The following is a 20,445-nucleotide window of genomic DNA, read 5'->3' as shown; positions in this document are numbered from 1 at the left end:
ACACTGAACGATATGTCATTCAGTGCAGGCACCCTCCCTCATCCCTGAACATGCCCAATCTGTCGTTAACGGCGTCAGGCTCCCGGCGTAGGTATGATGACAGGCGTCGAGATTTCGACATCTGTCATTAGTCCCCTGCCGGGATTTGACAGTCGGGAAGCCGGCGGTCGGCATTTCGACCGTCGACTTCCTGACTGCGTCCCCTATAAAGCCTTTTATGAGGGCAGTTACAGTTCTCTGTATATTTTTAGAACATTTAATGAGAAACACAGAAATGTTTGTTTTCTACACAGGGTCCATAGGGTATCCACAGGATACTTGGGGTATAGGTGATGACGTCAGGCATCGGGCACCATAGAGTTAAGTTTTCAGCCTCCCAGGATGCACTAGGGTCCCCCTCCTATACCCCGCCCCCGAGCCAAGGCATCCCAGCTTTCGTTGGTGCCCGGCTCGGAGTTGGAGCGCCTGTTTAGAGGGGGGCTAACGATAGCCCCTGAAGTTTTCTTCAAGGCAGCTGTGGCTGCACATCTGGAAGTACAGTATGGACATTCACTACTGACGTCCATTCTGTCTTCCCTACACCCCCGCCGGTACCAGAACGCCGGTACTGATCCGGGGATGCTGGTAGGCATCTGGGGTCACAGCTAGCGGTGACCCCAGATGTTTTGGACCATGGCCGGATTCAAGGGGGGCAGCAGGTAAGCAGCGGGGTCCCGCAGTGGGTCCCCGCTGAAACATGGTCCAGAGTCCCCAGGCAGGGGGCTCCCTGGGGACTGGCTGCAGCGTGGAGCCAGGTAACAAACTTGCGCTTCCACTACCCCCCTGGGACAGCGGACCGCAGCTGAGCGGTAGCGCTGCGGCGTCCCAGGGGTTAATTGCATGCCAGGGGAGCGCGCCTTCCCTGTACACAGCCGGCGCCTCCCCCGCTGCACACAGCCCTCTCTGCACCTGCCGATTGGCCCTGTGGCAGCGCTACTCCCCCAGGCCGGCCTCCTCTCTGCTCCTCGGTGGCCATCTTTATGGATGCATGGTGAACGCTGCTGGAAGCTGCTGATCGGTGGCATCGTGGTCTGGGTCCCCCGGCATACCTCTCCTCCGTTGAAACAGGTCTGTGTATGCAGCGCTGTGTCCTACCAGGCCCTGTGTCTGCGTAGTTGCGGATCAGCGCTGATGGTGCAGGGATTAATTTCTTTGCATCGTATGTGACTGCTGCTAGCGTCTGCTGCCTGTACTTTCACTTTCTACTGTCAGCCTTTTCACTGTCCCTGCTCTTCTTCTGCTAAAGCCCTTGCGGTGCGGTGATTGCAGGGCGGTTCTCCCACTATACTAACGAGTATCAGTGAGAGGGGTCACATACTTGCCATCATGTCTAAGAGTGATTTTCCTCTCCAGCTTCTGTGTACTACGTGCAAGGTACCTATAGTGGAGGGGGAGGGTAGCGCGGAGGGGCTATGTCGGCAGTGTTTTTTATTGGCGCGACCAATTACTGTCACGGCTCCGGTACAGGAACCGCCCTGGGCTTGTTTCGCCTAAGTGCTTACAATCGTAGTGAGCCAGTTAGCTCCACAACCTGCGTTCTCTCAGATGGGATTGCCCCAGCAGTCAGCGGTGTCGTCACCCATGCAGGGGTTCCCGAGACAACTGATGGTACCCCACAGTCTCCCTATTTCCCCTCCTCAGGTCTCTCAGGAGCCTTCATGGGTTAATTCGCTGACAAGCTCTGTACAGCATTTGTCGGATGTGTTACAAGGGGAGTCTGTGTTGCGGACTCACAAGCGGCCGGTGGCGTCTGTCTGCTCCTTATGAGGATGACGACGGGACGTCCGATGATGGGGAGATTCTGGATCTTTCTGACCAAGAACCTCCCTGTACTAAAGAGTCGGACTCTAAGTCTAAGGTTTATATTCCTGGCCTTATTCGTGCAGTCCGCACAGCTTTAGTTATTGAGGATGATGACTCTCCAGTGTCAAAGTCCAAATATGCCTTTTTCAAGGATATTAAGGGTGACGCCACAGTGTTTCCTCTTTCGGGTCAGTTAGTAGACCATTTAGAGGAGGCGTGGAAACATCCTGGCAAAGGTATCAGCCTCAAAGACGTTTAGCGTTGGCTTATCCGTTTGCGGATAATTATTTCTCTAAGTGGGAATCCCCTCCTCAGGTGGATTCTCATGTGACACACCTAGTCCGAAGTGCCACATTGCCCATGCCCTCCATGACCTCCTTGAAGGATGCTACAGACCGTAAGGTGGAGATCTGCTTAAAGTCCATTTATTCCCTCGCGGGGGGGGCATCCAGACCGGCTATGGCCATATGTTGGGTAGCCAGAGCTATGGAGCGCTGGGCCGATAGTTTGGAGGTGTCTTTGGATTCCGACTGTTCGGCTGAACAGTCCGAGTTGATAGGCAACCTCCGGGATTCGAACAAAAAGCTATCTGTGAGACTGATAGCGCTCCCACTTGACAGATGTATAGTGTGTTGTACCACACAGTGGATACCACCTTGGAATGACACAATAGGGTATCTCAATAAAAAGGTGTATTTATTAAATTGACATCAATTATGGAATAAAAATGGAATAAAGACAAATACATATAATGTGCAAAAATAGCAATAGTGATCCTCCTGGTAGATTACCATTTTGGGTGGGTGGTGTGAGAACACGATAGATAAAGTCATGATGAATTGGGCTGGTATTTCTTAACACCACCAAGCATTCAGCCAAAAACTCCAAAGCCTTTCCCAGGGGGTACACCAAAATTATCAGCACAGCAGTGCCTGCTGGTCTCGGCGGAGCGCAATCTCCCGGCCATATCAGCAGTATTCATCCCGGGAGTTCTCAACTGGGAGGCGGACTTTCTCAGTCACCAGGACGTTCATCCGGGGGAGTGGTCTCTGCACCAGGACGTCTTTCAACTTCTGGTGGACAGGTGGGGTCTTCCAGAGATCGACCTCATGGCGTCACGGCACAACAATAAGTTGCCGGTGTACGGGTCTCGCACAAGAGACGAAAAGGCGTCTCTGGTGGATGCTCTGTCCATCCAGTGGACGTTCCGGTTTGCTTAGCTCTTTCCTCCGTTTTCCCTTCTTCCACGGGTAATCCAGAAATTCAAACAGGAAGGAGGAACGCTCCTGTTGATAGCTCCCGCGTGGCCCAGGCGGCACTGGTTCTCAGACCTTCAGGGTCTGTCCATGGACAGCCCTCTGCGGTTGCCGCTACGACCGGACCTACTGTCTCAGGGTCCTTGTGTTCACCCGGACCTGACTCGGCTATCTTTGACGGCGTGGCTGTTGAGACGACCATGTTAAGGTCCAGGGGGTTTTCCAGCTCTGTAGTACGAACTATGCTAAGAGCTCGGAAGCCTTCTTCTTCAAGAATATACCATCGTGTGTGGCATACGTTATGCACCTCGGGAGTTCCGTCTGTCTAGAGTGTTGGTCTTCCTACAGGCAGGACTAGACCATGGGCTTCGCCTTGCTTCTTTGAAGGTGCAGGTGTCTGCCCTGTCTGTCTGGTTCCATCGTAGGATTCAATCCCTGATGTGCGCACCTTTATGCAAGGTGTTCTTAGAATTCAGCCGCCATTTGTTCCACCGGTGGCGCCTTGGGATTTAGCTGTGGTCCTGAGGGCTCTCCAGGGACCGCCGTTTGAACCACTGGGCTCAGTGGACCTTAAATGGCTGACAGCTAAAACAATTTTCCTTCTGGCCATCGCTTCGGCCAGACGTGTTTCTGACTTAGGGGCTCTATCCTGTAGACCCTCTTTCCTGATTTTTCATGGGGACAGGGCAGTGCTGCGCACTAGTCCTGAATTTCTTCCCTAAGTTGTTTCTCGTTTTCATATCAACGAGCAAATTGTTGTGCCGGCTTTTAACTCCGCTGATCTTTCAGTGGGTGAGGCCACTTTGGATGTTGTGCGGGCCTTAAGGATTTATGTTGACCGCACTTCTTCGTTTAGGAAGTCGGACGCCTTGTTTGTCCTCTATGCCTTCCGTAAGAAGGGTTGGCCTGCTTCAAAGCAGACTTTGGCAGGCTGGATTTGTATGGCCATTTCAGAAGCTTATCTTCATGAAGGCCTTCCGGTTCCTTCCTCTGCGAGGGCTCATTCCACTAGGTCTGTGGGTCCTTCGTGGGCAGCTCGACGTGGTCCTCAGCAGTCCAGATCTGCAAGGCTGCCACGTGGTCCTCTGTCCATACCTTTGTGAGGTATTGCGCGTTTGACACCTTTGCCTCTCAGGATGCATCCTTCGGGCGGCGGATTCTCCTTTCAGCACAGGAGTGTCCCCACCCTTGAAGGATACTGCTTTGGGACATCCCCAAGGTATCCTGTGGATATCCTATGGACCCTGATGTAGAAAATATGAGATATGGTAAGAACTTACCTTTGTTATCTCTAGTTCTACGAAGTCCATAGGGTTCCACAGGACTCCCGCCCTGTCGCACCTGTGCTGCAGATTGGCTTTACTCTGGTCACCGGTTTTCCCGTCTCCCTCTGGTGAGAATGTGATTCTTGTGTGTGTCCAGATCTTTTTTCTCTCTCTTCCTTCTCCTCCTCCGGCCTATGGCTTGGTGCGTAACTGAGATGCCTTGGCTCGGGGGCGGGGTATAGGAGGGGTGTTTACCCTAGTGCATCCTGGGAGGCTGAAAACTTAACTCTATGGTGCCCGATGCCTGACGTCATCACCTATACCCCAAGGTATCCTGTGGAACCCTATGGACTTCGTAGAAATAGAGATAACAAAGGTAAGTTCTTACCATATCTCATATTTTTTTTTCGCAGTAAAAGCATTAGTTATATGGAAGGCTCTGCCTAGCATTGTGGTGCCCTCTGACAACACTGGATGCATAAAAGTATAAAAAAAGGTCCCAACACTTTGGACCAGATTCAATTAGCAGTGGCACTTACCATAGGCTTGTAGCCTCGGAGTTTAACACTGGAGCTATTCAATAACGTTGCAACTACTGATTTGTATATTCGCCATGCTCTTTTGATCTCCCAGTGCACCAATTGGCTTATTGGTGCAACATGTTTGGAGGAACATTTAAGAAAATGTGGACTTCTGAAACATTTTGTTTTATTTCCTACGACTGTATCATTGCCCTATATTCTAGCTTATAGTTTATTATGTTACGTTGTTGTCTATTGTTATCATTGCATTCTGTCATGTTTGCACATATTCTTCCTTTAGTTCTGCATTGTTGACACCTATGATTACTTTATAATCTATGTTTTGGAAGAAATAAAAACATTATTAAAAAAAAAAGTATAAATGTAGACTTTATTGGTACCAAATAATCTACAGACCCATCTACTGTACCCTTTATGTGTGTGTTTGATTTCTTTATATTGTGTATTTGAGCCTTAACAACTGTAATATGTTTTGTCCCATGCATTCTGAAATTATTTTCCTGTATGGGTCCCCACCAAAACTGGTGGGAGACTATTTTATGTATCTATTGCCCTTTCTATGAGAGAGTTATTCCTTATGTTACCCTTTTTTCTTTATCCCTCCAATATCAAAACGTGTTCAATTTGGAAATCCCCATTTTTACAAATTCTGCCTTCTTGACCTCTATTAATACCTTTTATGTATTTGAATGTTGCTATCATATTACATGTCTATTCTATTCTCTAAATGGTGTATGGGCTGCATAACAAAACTTATTAGCCTTTATCTGAATTTATTTTTTTTTTTTTATTTTACTAATGTGTTTTTGGAAATAGGGCTTCCAGAACTGTACACAGTATTCAGACACCTACCAGTGTATAAATTGATCATATAACCTCTCTCTCCCTCTTCCTGTGTAACCTAGTACAGTACTGTACTTATTCACTGTTTACTTACCTTCATAACATCTTGTGCTATAACTTTTAAGATCCCTTTCTTCTGCTGTTAACATTACACCACCATTCATTCTTTATTTTGCTGTTATTTTTGTCCCACATTAATTTTTCTTTACATTTTGATGAATTTAATTGAAGATTCTATACTTCAGTCCATTTCCCTAAAGTCTCTAAATCAGTACACCTTTGTTTTGCTCCATCTGGTTTATTGCCCTGTCACAAAACTTAGGCGTAGATTTATCAAGGCTTGGAGAGAGAAAGTACCAACCAATCGGCTCCTAACTGTCAATTTACAGGCTGTGAGGGAGATGTAGGAATGGGTGATAGGGGGGGAAAACCGGTAACTGTGCACATTAAGTGCTGCAGTTACCACTTCCCTGCATGTAGTAATGCAGAAACCTACTACATGACTTTCACAGGGCCCTCGTCAGCCGTGGTGGGGGTCCGCTTGCTTTAGTTCCGGGGCGTCTGGCTTCAATCTTCCCCAGACATCTGGGTGAGCTAAGTTGTGTCCGCCCCAGCAGACTTGGTCAGAAAGTCAGCTCTGCTATCGTCAATGCAATCCCTTGTAAATTCAGGAGTAATTGCTCCAGTCCCCGTTTCTCAACGGGGTCAAGCTTTTTACTCCTGTCTCTTTTTGGTGGACAAGCCGTATGGCTCGTTTCGTCCAATTCTCAATCTGAAGCCTCTAAATTATTACTTGGTTTTAGCCAAGTTCAAGGTGGAGTCTCTTCGCACAGTGATTGCTGCAGTGGATGGGAAGGAGTATCTGGCGTCTATAGACATCAAGGACGCATATAATATCTCCATGTACCCATTTGCGAGGCTCACCATTCACTACTCAGGTTTGCAATAGGAAATCTGCATTTTCATTTCCAGACCCACACCTCTGAGATTTCTGCATGGGGGTACAGTCAATTTCCCGACAAAGGGGATGTCTGCGCTTACAATACAAGCGCAGGAATCCCTACACCTGTGCCCAAATTGAGTATTGCAACTAAAACAAACATACATATCCCGTATCAACATTTCATCCCTCGAGGTTCCGTTGGAACCTCACTGCTAATTTAATTGCCCCCAGGGAGTGTTACAATTTCCCAGTGAAACTAAATGGACAAACTACAAATGTGAGAAGTACATCTACATATAGTTTGAGCAATACAATACTTTAATCTTCAGCATGTAGCATGATCAAATCTAGAAAAAGAATCCAATTTTTTTTGTTTGTTTATATAGAATACCCTAAGAAAATAGGGAAGACTGGATCAAGGTGTTGGTTATTGTTTTTTTACCATTATATACCAGACACCTTATTAAAGCTAAATGTTAAGGGGTGTACTGATACCAAAAAAGACTTGGGCCATGTTAAAATCTAATAATGTTTTGAGGTTTATATGTATTCTGTATATTCATTAATCCTTGGACTACTTGTATTGTAGGATTTAAAGAAGTATTGGTTCTATTACTGGTTTTGTTTCCCCGCGTTGTGTCTTAATGGGATAGAATTGATAAAGCAGCCTGTGTCCATTGGTGAAAAGTTCTCAGAATCCCAGGTAATGATTGCACGTCTGGTCTCGTATGGTAAAGCCTTCATCTTTCAACTTTTATAGAAATCTTCCTATTATTGCGCACTGGTCAACATTAATGAATGTTTTCATTTTCTTTTTAAAACAAAAATCTCAATAGCCAATAGCACTAGGTCTTTCTCAGCACCCGTGAGTGTGGTACACTTTGTACAGGCTTTTTTTTTTTTTTGGCCATATAAAACTTGACAATGCTTCTAGTATTATTACAAGGCTTCTAGTCGGTATGGTGTTTTTCCTTCCCCTTCAGCTAGGCCTTTAACTCATTAAACGATATGTGTACCCAGCGATCCGACGAGCGAAAGGCCGACATATCGGGTGGCCGGTACACATAAGATAATACAGTGTCCGACCGCCCAAAAAGTGGGCCCCTGCCACATCTCGCTGCATGGGATTGTCAGTCGCATCGTGAGATATATGGCATGTATGGCCGACCTAACGATGCGACTGACGACCTAACGGGAGCGCGCATGGCCCGACATAGAGCATACACATTAGACAATATATATTGGATCGCCCGAAATATAGTCTAGTATAGTCTAGTATATACCCAGCTTCATTGTTGACATTGCAATCAGTGTTTCAAAATCGTGTTTAGAGGGAAGGGTGGGTAATGTCCTTACTTATGCTGCTCCTACATTGTATCAGATTGCTCCTGAGATTCAGGCTGTGGGGTCTGGTGGGAACACCATCTTGTATGCAGGAGAGGAAGTCTTACTAGTGGCAAAAAAAAGAAAAGGGAAATCTGACCTATTTTTGAGTTTTCCCTTCTTTATATAGATGTGTCCACATACATATAGCCTCCGTGCGCTACACATAACACGGGAGCTCCGTGTGACTCGGCGATGTGAATATTTAACACAAGCAGCTTCTAGTGATTAAAGTGATATGCAGCATGCCTATGTTCTGTGTGTGACTGCAGGTGTATCTGCATACGAAACGCTATGTTACATTGTTACAGCCGCTGACACTGTAATGTAGCGTTTCGCATGCAGATACACCCCCAGTGGCTCTTAGAACATAAGCATGTGCGTTGTGCGAATAAATCGCATTCCAAGGTAAAAAGACGTACGAAAAGACGCTTAGTGCCACAGCATGGCGCAACTTGAAAGGCTGTTTAGCGCGCAAGGAGTCTGTACATGACAATGTGGGAGAGGAGCTCATACAACTTTCACTGTGGGTGTAGATTTTTCTGGCAGCCATCTTCTGCCATAATCCCGGCAACTTTCTTCCTACTGTACTTTGTTATATTAAATTCTAATATGGTTTTGCGTGAAATTGACTGTGCTTCTATTTTATCTTTGAATTAACCCTTAGGTGCTAGATTTTCAGAGAGCCTATGATGATCTTTGTCAAAATGAAGGAGCCGCCCCTCAACTGTACTTCTTAATCCGGTACACAGAAAATGATTTTGCGATGTCTCCGCTGCGGAAATTCCACCAATTCTATAAAGACGGAGACAAGGTAAATAATTTGAGAGTCTATCTTTATTTGCAATCGGAAAGAGGAGTCGAGAAGTGGGCACAAATTCTTCTGAGCCGTACCTTTCCCTAGAATAACGTAAGTACCTTTTAATCCTTCCTTTTGGCCATGGAGCCACTTTATTAAGTGTACATTGTGTGAACATTGTGAGTTTGATGTTGATTTTAGACCTCACTGTGGGCAAATAGCACCATGTATGAGTAGATAAAAATATTGCTGAAACAAATCTACATTTTACTGGGATAAGGATCTATCACGTATCAGTCCGGACAGATGCTAAATGTGATTGGATGATGTCTGCACCTGACCTTGTGTGCAGTTGTCACCTGAGTGTCTAATGATGTCCTGTCTGAACCAGCATTTGTGCCCAATCTCCAAATGGCACGAGCTTTCAAGATTTCATCAGGATGCGGTCAGTATCCCGACCGTGGGGATTTCGGCGCTCAGAATGCCGGGGCCAGCATCCCGACACTTGTCAGAAGCCCAACGCCAGCATCTTGACTGCTGGAATACGGAAGATAAGTAGCAGGGCTGGGGGGAGGGTTAGGCGCTATAGGGGAATGTTTGGTTTAGGCAATAGGGGGGGAGGTTAGGGTCAGGCACCGGGGAGAGGGGGAGGGGTAGAATACTGACTGACAAGTGTCAGAATTATAACCCTCTTGGGATGCCGGCATCCCGTACCCAGGGCTTTAAATCAGTGATTTTGTTAAAGGTAGTAGACGCTGATTAGTAATAGTACCCCCTGACCTCTCTTCCCCTCAGTGTCTTATTTCTGAAATGTTTTGACTCCTTGACAAACAGATGGAGACTTCCACCTTCCGGCTACATAAATGGACGCACTTCTTTGGCGAAATGTATGTCTTCTACCAGTCTTCCTCTTTCTGTAACATAATATAATATACTTGCTCAGTTTCAGTGGCGTAAATTCATCCAAGACGCCCGGAGGCAAGTTATAATTTGGTGCCCCCCCATCACAGCCGGGTGCGCCTGGACTGCTGCAGAGGTCGGAGGCTAGGGTTTCCGTCGTGGGGAGGAGTGCTACGGGATTTGTGGGTGAGGGGGGCATGGAACGTGTCACACTGACATAAAATCTACTGAGGAGCAGTGACCCCAATGAATAGGGACAGGCTTATAGATAGACGGAGGCGGCAGCTGATGGTCTGACACTGAGCTATTGGGCAGCCGTAATGGTACACTCAGGGTACATAGTTACAGCCCTAAGTGGGGTGAATATATTGTGGGCAATGGAGAAGATGCCCCTTCAGTGCTGGCGGCAGGCGGCTCCGTTGTCTCCCATAGTTCTGCCCCTGCTCATTTAGTTGTAAAGAAACTCAGAGTTACTATCTATGAATTTAACAAGTAATTTTGTCTTGTCCACAATAGAACAGGAATTATTTATCTAATGGTGCGTACACATGGTACGATTAAAATTAACGACTACGATGTCAATCATATTGTTATCGTTCATATCGTGCATTTTTCGGTGCCTCCAACCCACCAACATCCTGCGATGCACAGGCACGTATGAACAATAACGATATCGTCAATCGACCGTGAATGCAGGCCAACCTGGTCGATATCAAACCGGTTACTATAGGGACCCGCCATCGTTGGTGGGTTGGTCATCCAACACGCCCGGGAGATTGTTCAACGATATCGTTATCATTGATGATCGTCCCGTGTGTATGCACCATTAGTGTATATAAATAGGAACGCTTATAGACATTTATAAAGGAGTCTGACCTGAACTTACATCTGATAATTGATGTTGGGCATTTCCTTTTCTCCTGTTTCATAAATATTAAATAATTTTGTTTCCTGAAAAATGTGATGTAATAATAAATTTATTGTGCACGTATTTGCTGTACAATAAAACATACTGTATGGTTGTTTACATGTCCCTGTTCACTACTCCTAAGTGAAGGAGATTTCCTATATATATTTTGTGTTAGGTTTCCATTGTCTTCTGTATTCTAGTATATACAAATCTGGATAATTTACTACAGATATGTAATTTTATACTATGACTCAAGGCTCACCAAATAACCCTTATCCCCTCTCGGCACGTCAGGTCCCATGTGACTCAACCACGCCGATTATATTATTTGCAAAAATAAAACTGGAAGTGACAAAACTGCATTGCTAGTGTACACTGACCACTGGGGCTTGCGTCATTTGTACATCTGTGTGTGTCTGAATCTGTGTAAAAAGGACCGTGAGCGGCATTTCACTGCATCTGTAATGCAACTAAGATACAAAATTATGGTGCGCTACTTGTCTCTGAGAGCCTGGCTAAGAGGTGGGCGCAGTGTCGATTTTGGTTGGAAGCAGCCGATGATTTCAGTCTGCACATACGTCTGAGCACTCTGCATGCGTCCCAGTGGTAACCGCCAGACCGTGACGTGCGGTGAGGTCAATGGCTTGGAAGGCACCAACGGAGATGAGTCTGAGTGCTGGGAGCCTGACTCCCTACTCACTGTAACTCTCCCCTCACTACACTAGGCTTCAGTGTCCATATCTGCATCACTGTCTTCTCTTGCTGCTTCTGACTGAGGACCAATCTCTAATCACTGGAGTACACTTCCTGGTCACATGACACATCCAAGGTGTCCATCAGTGCTCAAAGCAAGCCCCCCATGCCTCTATTAGCTCTCTTTCTAAGGCCTTGAGTGTCACAATCGTGCCTCATCTCCTGCTGTATGGTGTAGAGACGCTTAGTATTTCATTTTTAACTTTTAACTTCCTTCTATTTCTTTTTTTCCCCCAGGTAACACTTGGAGTTTATGACCCATGCACTTTACCAGAATACCCTGGGTGGCCCTTGAGGAATGTACTGGTGCTGGCAGCTTTCCACTGGTACTGTAGCTCAATATTTCCAATATAGTAATAAATGTGCTGATATTTTGGATCTATTATGTCACTGTTGATTGATTTGGAAGTCCAACTGAAATGTTTATTCTATTTCTTGTTTTTTTTACTCAAGTAATTTTTATTTGACTTTTTTTTTTTTTAAACAATGTACAAATAAACAGAAAAAAAACCCCAAAAACCGATGGCACCGTGCGAGGCGACAAAGGATCTGACGTCCGACATATAGGGCGGTCCGCACACACGGTGCGATCGCGTGGCCGACCACCCGATATCCTGGATCCCCCCTCCACCCACATAGTAATGCATGGGTTCGCACATCAGATCTCCTGATCAACTGATCCTGCAGTAAGATCAGGGGGGTTCGATGTACGACTCCACAGGAGCGCGCTTTGTCCGATATCATGGCCATACACGGTACGATATAGCAGCCGAATCGTACCAATCATTCGGATTGGCAACTTTATCGCACCGTGTATGGGGGCCTTAAAACAGCACAAAATACAAAAGCTGGACAAAGCTAAACACACTCCAGTACAACATGGTTAGCATAAACAACATCTTACAATAAAATCATCCTGGAATTACAGACAAAATAAATATATACATACATACATATATAAATTGTATCTACTACTGGTATAGCAAAATACGAAAATTACCCTTAGGACAGAAAACATAGTTTGCATTTTAGTAAAATTAACTGAACAAATTAATTGCATTAAGGAGCTGACAAATTATCGGTTCCTTTCCCCAGTCTGGAAAGACAACATCTATCCCATTTCTTGTGATACTTCGGCATGGAGTTACGACTTTTAAATAAATACCTTTTTCATGATTGACAATATCAATCATTGACCAGAGCTCTCCATTTAAACATATCAGGGGGGTCTACTGCAAACCAGATTCTAGCTCCAATAACCCTTGCCAGGGTAGTATGACAAAGTGTATCGGTATCTGTATAGCATTAAGGAGCGTGTTTCCTCTAAGTCAAGGCTGAACAGACATAACCTAGGGTCTAACAGAGGGAGAGAGGAAGCTGTTGATCTGATATAATCCCAAACCTTAGACCAAAAAGGAAATACTACTGGACAATCCCAAAGCAAATGCTAAAAACCAGAATTCAGTGAATTAGCATCAGTCCTCAAACCAGACTACCGTAAAGAAAGTGGGGTACGATATACTCTGTGTAAAACATAAAAAAAAAAACCTGCTGATCAGGGGCGTTTCTAGAGAGAAGGGGGCACGTGTTCAGTCTCCGTCCTGGGCCCCCTCCTCTCCATCCAGCAGCGCACTGAGTGGTGCGCGGCCAGCGCCGCACTTATAGACTCTGGGTACTAGAGTGTGCCCAGAGTCTATAGCGGATGCGCAGGTCACTGGGAAAATGGTCGTGGTGGCCATTTTCCCTGTACTGCGCATGCGCAAACGACGGGAGAATGGCCGCTGTGGCCATTTTCCAGCCGTTTTTACAGCGCAGACACCAGCGCCGACGTGGGACTCCGGAGAGGTAAGTATAATATGGGTGCAGGGTGTGCGGTGCGGGCCCCCCCTGGACCCAGGGGCTCGTGTGCACTGCACACCCTGCACCCATTATAAATACACCCCTGCTGCTGTTACCTAACACTAGGAGTAGTAAACGTAATGGAACCCAACATTTGCAGCCATTGATCATCAGAAATAGAATCCAGATCAACTTCCCATTTAAGTTTAAGAGGATCTAACAAATCTGGCATAAAATTAGTATTAAGGCTAGCATATACAGTGAGATTTGACCCCTTGAGCCCAAGCAAGTTACCAGTGATTTAATCGGGGAAAGAGATAACATTGGGGGAAAACTACCAAATTGAGCCTGGATTGCATGTCTCAATTGTAAATATCTATAAAAGGCCGTGTTCGGGAGATCAAACTCAGACTGAGGGCCATATCCAATTAGCCACGAACACTGTTCGGGAGCTAATTGATCCCCGCGATCGGCGAAAAACAGGGATTTTACGCCGATAATGTCCGATTTTCGGCTATATTTCTTTTCTCCCTATACTATTAATTTGGGCGAATTAATAGGCTAGTTCGCCCGTTAACACATAGGAGCCGCGATAAGCTTGTGGCCCTATGTGTTCTCGCCTTTTTTTTGGGCGAAAAAACGGCAGTTATCGTGGATTATTTGCGGGACACATCAGGTCCCGAAAAAAACCTCTTGATAAGTGCCCAGCACCAGAAACCCAACTTAATAATTGGACCAATTGAGAGGCCATATAATACAGATGTAAATTAGGGAGGCCTAAACCATCTGAACCCCTTGGATTTAAACAACGTTTTAATGGCCACTCGCGCGGGTTTGTCACCCCAAATAAATGAAGATAAAATACTCTCAATACTTGAAAAAACTTTTTTAGGGATATAGACTGGAGAATGCTGTAAAAGATCTAAATATTTGGGCTGAATTGACATTTTAAAAAGATGAATGCGTCCAAGAACGGTAAGGGGCAATTTCTTCCACATATGAACCCTCAATTTAAAATTGGAAGTAATTGGGTCTATATTATGAGAAACATAGTCTGTAGATTGTGGGGTGATCCAGACTCCCACATACTTAAATCGTAAAGTACACTGAAGTGAGCTAGAGGATTGATTAGTTATAGGGAGACAACCAGAAATAGGAAATATATTACATTTGTCCCAATTAATAAGTAAACCTGAAAAACCACCAAATGTAGTGACTATTCCCAGCATCGTATCCAAAGAAGCCTTGGCATTCTCCAAAAATAAGAGCATATCATCTACGTATAAGACTACGACATCACTCGTTACTCCGGTTCTAAAGAATACCAGGAGCAGTACGTAACAGAAATGCCATGGGCTCAATAGCAAGCGCAAATAGGGCAGGAGATAGAGGGAAAAGGGGCCATAGTATATCCATTAATCAAAACATGGCCTGCCGGGGAGGAGTACAATAACCGAATCCAGCGGATGAAACGAGGACCAAATGAGAATTTACGTAGGACCTCCCAAAGATAACCCCATTCAACAAATTTGAAGGCCTTGGCAGCATCAAGAGACACCACCACAGCCCTTGGGTTGTCAAAGTTGCTCCTTTGCAAATGGTAAAAAAAAGCCTGCAAAGAATCTGAACCGTAGACTTCCCAGGCATAAAACCTGTTTGATCTGGGTGTATTGTAGATGTGATTACGGAATTTAAACCCACAGCCAAAACCTTAACATCTGTAGATAAAAGGGAAATTGGGATGGTACGACTCAAGCAAAGTGGGATCTTTCCCTGGCTTAGCCAATACTATAATAATGGCCTCAGCCATAGAGGGAGGAAGCAAGCCCCTATCAAACTAAGCATTAAAAGTGTCCAATAAGTGCGGAATAAAGAATCCCTTACATTTTTTATACACCTCTATAGGAATCCCATCACAGCCAGGAGCTTTAGAAGTAGGGAATGAGGAGACCGCTACATCAACCTCTTCTAGTGTAAATGGGGCTTCAAGGAATTCAATAGCTTCCTGCGTCAGGCATAGTAATATTACCTGCGCCAAATAATCCTGAAGCTGTGAATGGGTATATGAGACTCTAGAGGTATACAAAGAGGAATAATATTGGAAAAAAACTTTAGCAATATCATCCATAGTATAACAGAGAACAGAGAATACGTTGGGAATTAAGAATACTGAAATGTTTATTCTTAAACACTTTAATACCTACTGTACATGAATATTTAAAGATAATTCCAACCTAAGTAAAGTAGTTAATTTCAGTCCTCCCTCCATTACCCAAGTAGCAAAGCAACGGGGTTAATTTACTAAAGTGAGTTTTTAGAAGTGGAAATGTTGCCCATAGCAACCAATCAGATTCTACTTTTTGCATTCAACTATCCCCTTCTAGAAGATAATAGCTAGAATCTGATTGGTTGCTCTGGGCAACATCTTCACTTCTAAAAAAAACCTCTCACTTTAGTAAATATACCCCCGCTGTTTAATATCCATGTCCATGATTTCCCATTCAGGAGGAGGTCAGCAGTGGTAGGAGAATAGGGTGTACAGAGAGCTGGGGGATCAGGGAAAGACAATATTTTCGTAGTGATAATGGTCCCAGACAGACATCAAAACCTTTCTGTTTACTAGTTAAAAGAGAGGAGAAAGTTAGCAGTAACTATTTCATTTGGTGGGCACCTTCTTTAATGCAACAACACTGTCAGAAAGGGTCTGACTGAGTTGGATGCAAGTTCAAATGCATTCCCATCTCGCAGTTATCGACAAACTGCACATACAGTGCATCCGGAAAGTATTCACAATGCTTCACTTTTTCCACATTTTGTTATGTTACAGCCTTATTCCAAAATGGAATAAATACATTTTTGTCCTCAAAATTCTGCACACAATACCCCATAATGACAACGTGTAAAAAGTTTTTTTGCGATTTTTACAAATTTAATAACAAAAAAAACGAAGAAATCACTTGTACATAAGTATTCACAACCTTTGCTCAATACTTTGTTGATGCGCCTTTGGCAGCAATTACAGCCTCAAGTCTTTTTGAATATGATGCCACAAGCTTGGCACACCAATCTTTGGGCAGTTTCGCCCATTCCTCTTTGCAGCACCTCTCAAGCTCCATCAGGTTGGATGGGAAGCGTCGGTGCACAGCCATTTTCAGATCTCTCCAGAGATGTTCAATTGGATTCAAGTCTGGGCTCTGGCTGGGTCACTCAAGGACATTCACAGAGTTGTCCTGAAGCCACTCTTTTGATATCTTGGCTGTGTGCTTAGGGTCATTGTCCTGCTGAAAAATGAACCGTTGCCCAGTCTGAGGTCAAGAACGCTCTGGAGCAGGTTTTCATCCAGGATGTCTCTATACATTGCTGCATTCATCTTTCCCTCCATCCTGACTAGTCTCCCAGTTCCTGCCGCTGAATAACATCCCCACAGCATGATGCTGCCACCACCATGCTTCACTGTAGGGATGGTATTGGCCTGGTGATGAGCGCTGCCTGGTTTCTTCCAAACATAACGCCTGGCATTCATGCCAAAGAGTTCAATCTTTGTGTCTCATGGTCCGAGAGTCCTTCAGGTGCATTTTGGCAAACTCCAGGTGGGCTGCCATGTGCTTTTTACTAGGAGTGGCTTCCGTCTGGCCACTCCACCATACAGGCCTGATTGGTGGATTGCTGCAGAGATGGTTGTCATTCTGGAAGGTTCTCCTCTCTCCACAGAGGAATGCTGTAGCTCTGAAAGAGTGACCATCGGGTTCTTAGTCACCTCCCTGACTAGGGCCCTTCTCCCACGATCTTCTTGACCACGATCGCTCAGTTTAGACGGCCGGCAAACTCTAGGAAGAGTCCTGGTGGTTCCAAACTTCTTCCATTTATGGATGATGGAGGCCACTGTGATCATTGGGACCTTCAAAGCAGCAGATATTTTTCTGTACCCTTCCACAGATTTGAGCCTCGAGACAATCCTGTCTCGGAGGTCTACAGACAAATTCCTTGGACTTCATGCTTGGTTTGTGCTCTGATATGCACTGTCAAGTGTGGGACCTTATAAAGACAGGTGTATGCCTTTCAAAATCATGTCCAATCAACTAAATTTTCCACACGTGGACTCCAATTAAGCTGTAGGAACATCTCAAGGATGATCAGTGGAAACAGGATGCACCTGAGCTCAATTTTTGAGCTTCATGGCAAAGGCTGTGAATACTTATGTACATGTGATTTCTTAGTTTTTTTTTTATTAAATTTGCAAAAATCCCAACAAAACTTTTTACACGTTGTCATTAATGGGGTATTGTGTGTAGAATTTTGAGGACAAAAATGAATGTATTCCATTTTGGAATAAGGCTGTAACATAACAAAATGTGGAAAAAGTGAAGTGTTGTGAATACTTTCTGGATGCACTGTACATAGTAGAAAGTGGTCGTATACTACGCACGCTCTGTACTGTGCACATGGATGGAGATTGAGACTGCAGACAGAGTTGTCTGATTTCTCTGTGGGAAATGGGCATTTCTGTGCAGCGTCTGGCCGCATTGAACTGATCCATCTCGCGAGCAGGTAGGCAGTCTTCTGTGATCTTTTCAAGTGTGTGGACAGAGATGGGACACCTGTTACTGACAGATCTTTTGCACCCAGCATGAGTTGCGTGTAAAGCTTGGTACACATTAAACAATGTGTGTACCCAGTGATGTGATTGACGACTGCACGGTGATGGGCCGACATATCGCGTGGCTGGTACACATTAGACGATCCAGTGCCCGGCCACCCGATATGTCGAAACCAGCCGCATCCCGCTGCATGGGGTCATCAGTCGCATTTTCAGATTGAGCTGCATGTAGGGCTGACCTGATGATGCGACTGCCGACCAAATGGCTCAATATAGTGGGTACACATTAACCGATTATGACGATATGTCGACCCTGATACTTTTAATGACAGTTGCAGATGGACGGACTGAAAAACAGCCGCAGATGCGTCCAAAGAATCCAGAATCGGGCTCTAAATAAGAGACAAACTAATTGTTTGTTGATCCTTTATTTCACTTCTAATGGATTGCTAGAACAAGTCCTCACATACAGAGGGTTGAGAATTTATTACCTTATTAAAGGGTTTTCTGAAAATTTGGTGCACGACTGGCTGCTCCCATTTTCAGCTATCTTGCCGGCCAGAGGCACCTCTGTTGATTGTGCATTTCCAGCAAGTTGAAAAGTCACAGGTGATTCACATTGACAACCTGTATGTTTAACATAATAAAAATTGGGATGGTGAGTTGCAGGAAGCTGTGTTTCATTGTGGCCGATTTCTGTTGGCTTCGAGACCAATCACATTCTATTACATACAGTAACTTTCAACTCGACAGAAAAGCGCCAGAATCATATGTATTTTTTAAAAATCGCCTCCTCTGAAACCATTGATTGTTTTCTAAATGTTTTAAAGCAGAAAGGGACAAAGCTGGAAAGACATAGGGCTGTTAAAGTAAATCTTTACCGGGATTTAAATTTTTCATTCGTATGTTAATGCATAGGGATGTAGTTATGAGACAGGCGACCGCAATGCTGCCGGTCTCAGTCCCAATGCTGGAAGCCCGACAAGGGATTTAAGATAGGTGTCAAAACACAGACGCCTACTGTATCTTAATCCTGACGCCGGAATCCAGGAGGACGACAGTCCGAACAAAAGTAAGCCGGGGCACCTTTAGTGATAGCCGGGGGAGGTTAGGTTTAGGCAGCATAGCAGCAAGGTTAGCGTTGGGTTTTGGGGAGGAGGGGGAGGTTAGGGTCAGGCACCACTGGGGTGGTTAGGGTTAGACACTAAGGGGGGAGGGTTAGGTTTAGACAGGAAGGGTGGAAAACAGGTTTAGGCACTAACTGGGAGAGTTAGGGGGTGGAAGGGTTAGAGTTAGACTACAAGAAGGGAGGATTAGGGGGAGAAGGGGGGAGGGAAAGTATACTTTGGCCGCGGAACCCAGTGAAGCGGATCCAACATCTGTGACATTACACCCTGCTAGAAAGAGTCTGGTTCTGGTTGTGGGTAATACAGGGGACCGGCATTGTAAAGCAGGGGTTAGGTCCATAAAGATGCATCTCAGTGCGAATTGTGTCATGAAGTTTCTCAGACCGCCCAATTCATTCAGGAAGTGGGCAGAACCAGGTGGCCGCGAGGGGACTTCAGGAGAGCCACCCAAAATTAAAGTAAATCCATATGAGAAAACCCTATTGCTAAGGGTCACAAAGATCATGATGTTGAAAAAGATGGAAAGCTGGGGTGTAGAGGTACATAGACCACTTACTATCTGTCACCATAAAAACGAACGAACAAACATTCTTATGTTTGTGCCAAAATTATACAGTATATGCATGTGTACGACTTAAGTCCTATGTTCTCTTTCAGTGTAGATGATGGTGCTCTTAATCAACTCTACTTCCGCTTGTTCAAAGTCCTGAACCTTGTTTCGAATCGGAGTTAAGCCGCATATCCACTAGGCGACTAGGGAAAGGCAGTACGATTACAACATTGTAATCGTACCATCGTTCCCCATCCCCTGCAGTGCCTACACTGAACAAATTAGTCCCTCTTCCCTGAACATGGCAAATCTGTCGTTATCGGCAGATTGACCGGCATGTTCGGGCGATGATTGATGTCGGAAATGACCAGTGGGAGCGCGCATCGCAGGTCGTTTCCGACATTATGGTGCACAATTAATGAGCGATTGCACGATTACGACATCCTAATCGTACATTAATATCGCCTAGTGGATGTGCGCCTTTAGTTTATTTTAACTTTTAACAAGTGCACAAAATGTCCAACTTCCCATTAGTGCATTTGTCAAGGTAAAAGTAAACTAGCTCAGATAAGCGTATAACATGCTCTCTTGTAGTTTGTAACCTCAAACAGAAACATGATTGGGACTTATGTATCTCAGCACAATTATTTTAGTATACAGTGATGGATAATAAAAAAGCCTCAAAACTCCATAGTGTCCACTTACAGTATAAAGATTTATTTTTTTATTTTATTTTTTTAATCTCTTTAGAATAATTGTTGGTACAGAATACAACATAATAATAGCCCAACACAAAAATGTATACAAATAAATACAAACAAAATGATTTTTCCAAAAATATACTGTGGGCATCACTATTAATAAATAGCTATTACAGTTTAAAAATTTTAACAAAA

General features: G+C 44.8%; 1 protein-coding gene across 1 annotated transcript in view; it reads left to right on the top strand.

The window, feature by feature from the left end:
- ATG7 (autophagy related 7) overlaps positions 1-20,445 on the top strand; it is a 288,071-nt gene that overhangs the window by 31,138 nt on the left and 236,488 nt on the right. The window contains exons 6-8 of the mRNA XM_088472722.1: positions 7,281-7,394; positions 8,742-8,888; positions 11,674-11,762. Coding sequence (XP_088328848.1) covers positions 7,281-7,394; positions 8,742-8,888; positions 11,674-11,762 — 350 coding nt within the window. The remainder of the gene's footprint in view (positions 1-7,280; positions 7,395-8,741; positions 8,889-11,673; positions 11,763-20,445) is intronic.

Source organism: Taudactylus pleione, unplaced genomic scaffold, assembly GCF_031769625.1.
Source record: "Taudactylus pleione unplaced genomic scaffold, aTauple2 ptg000128l, whole genome shotgun sequence".
Classification (NCBI taxonomy): Eukaryota; Metazoa; Chordata; class Amphibia; order Anura; family Myobatrachidae; genus Taudactylus; species Taudactylus pleione.
Note: the sequence above shows the minus strand (reverse complement) of the source record. Positions and strands in the feature narration are given on the sequence as shown.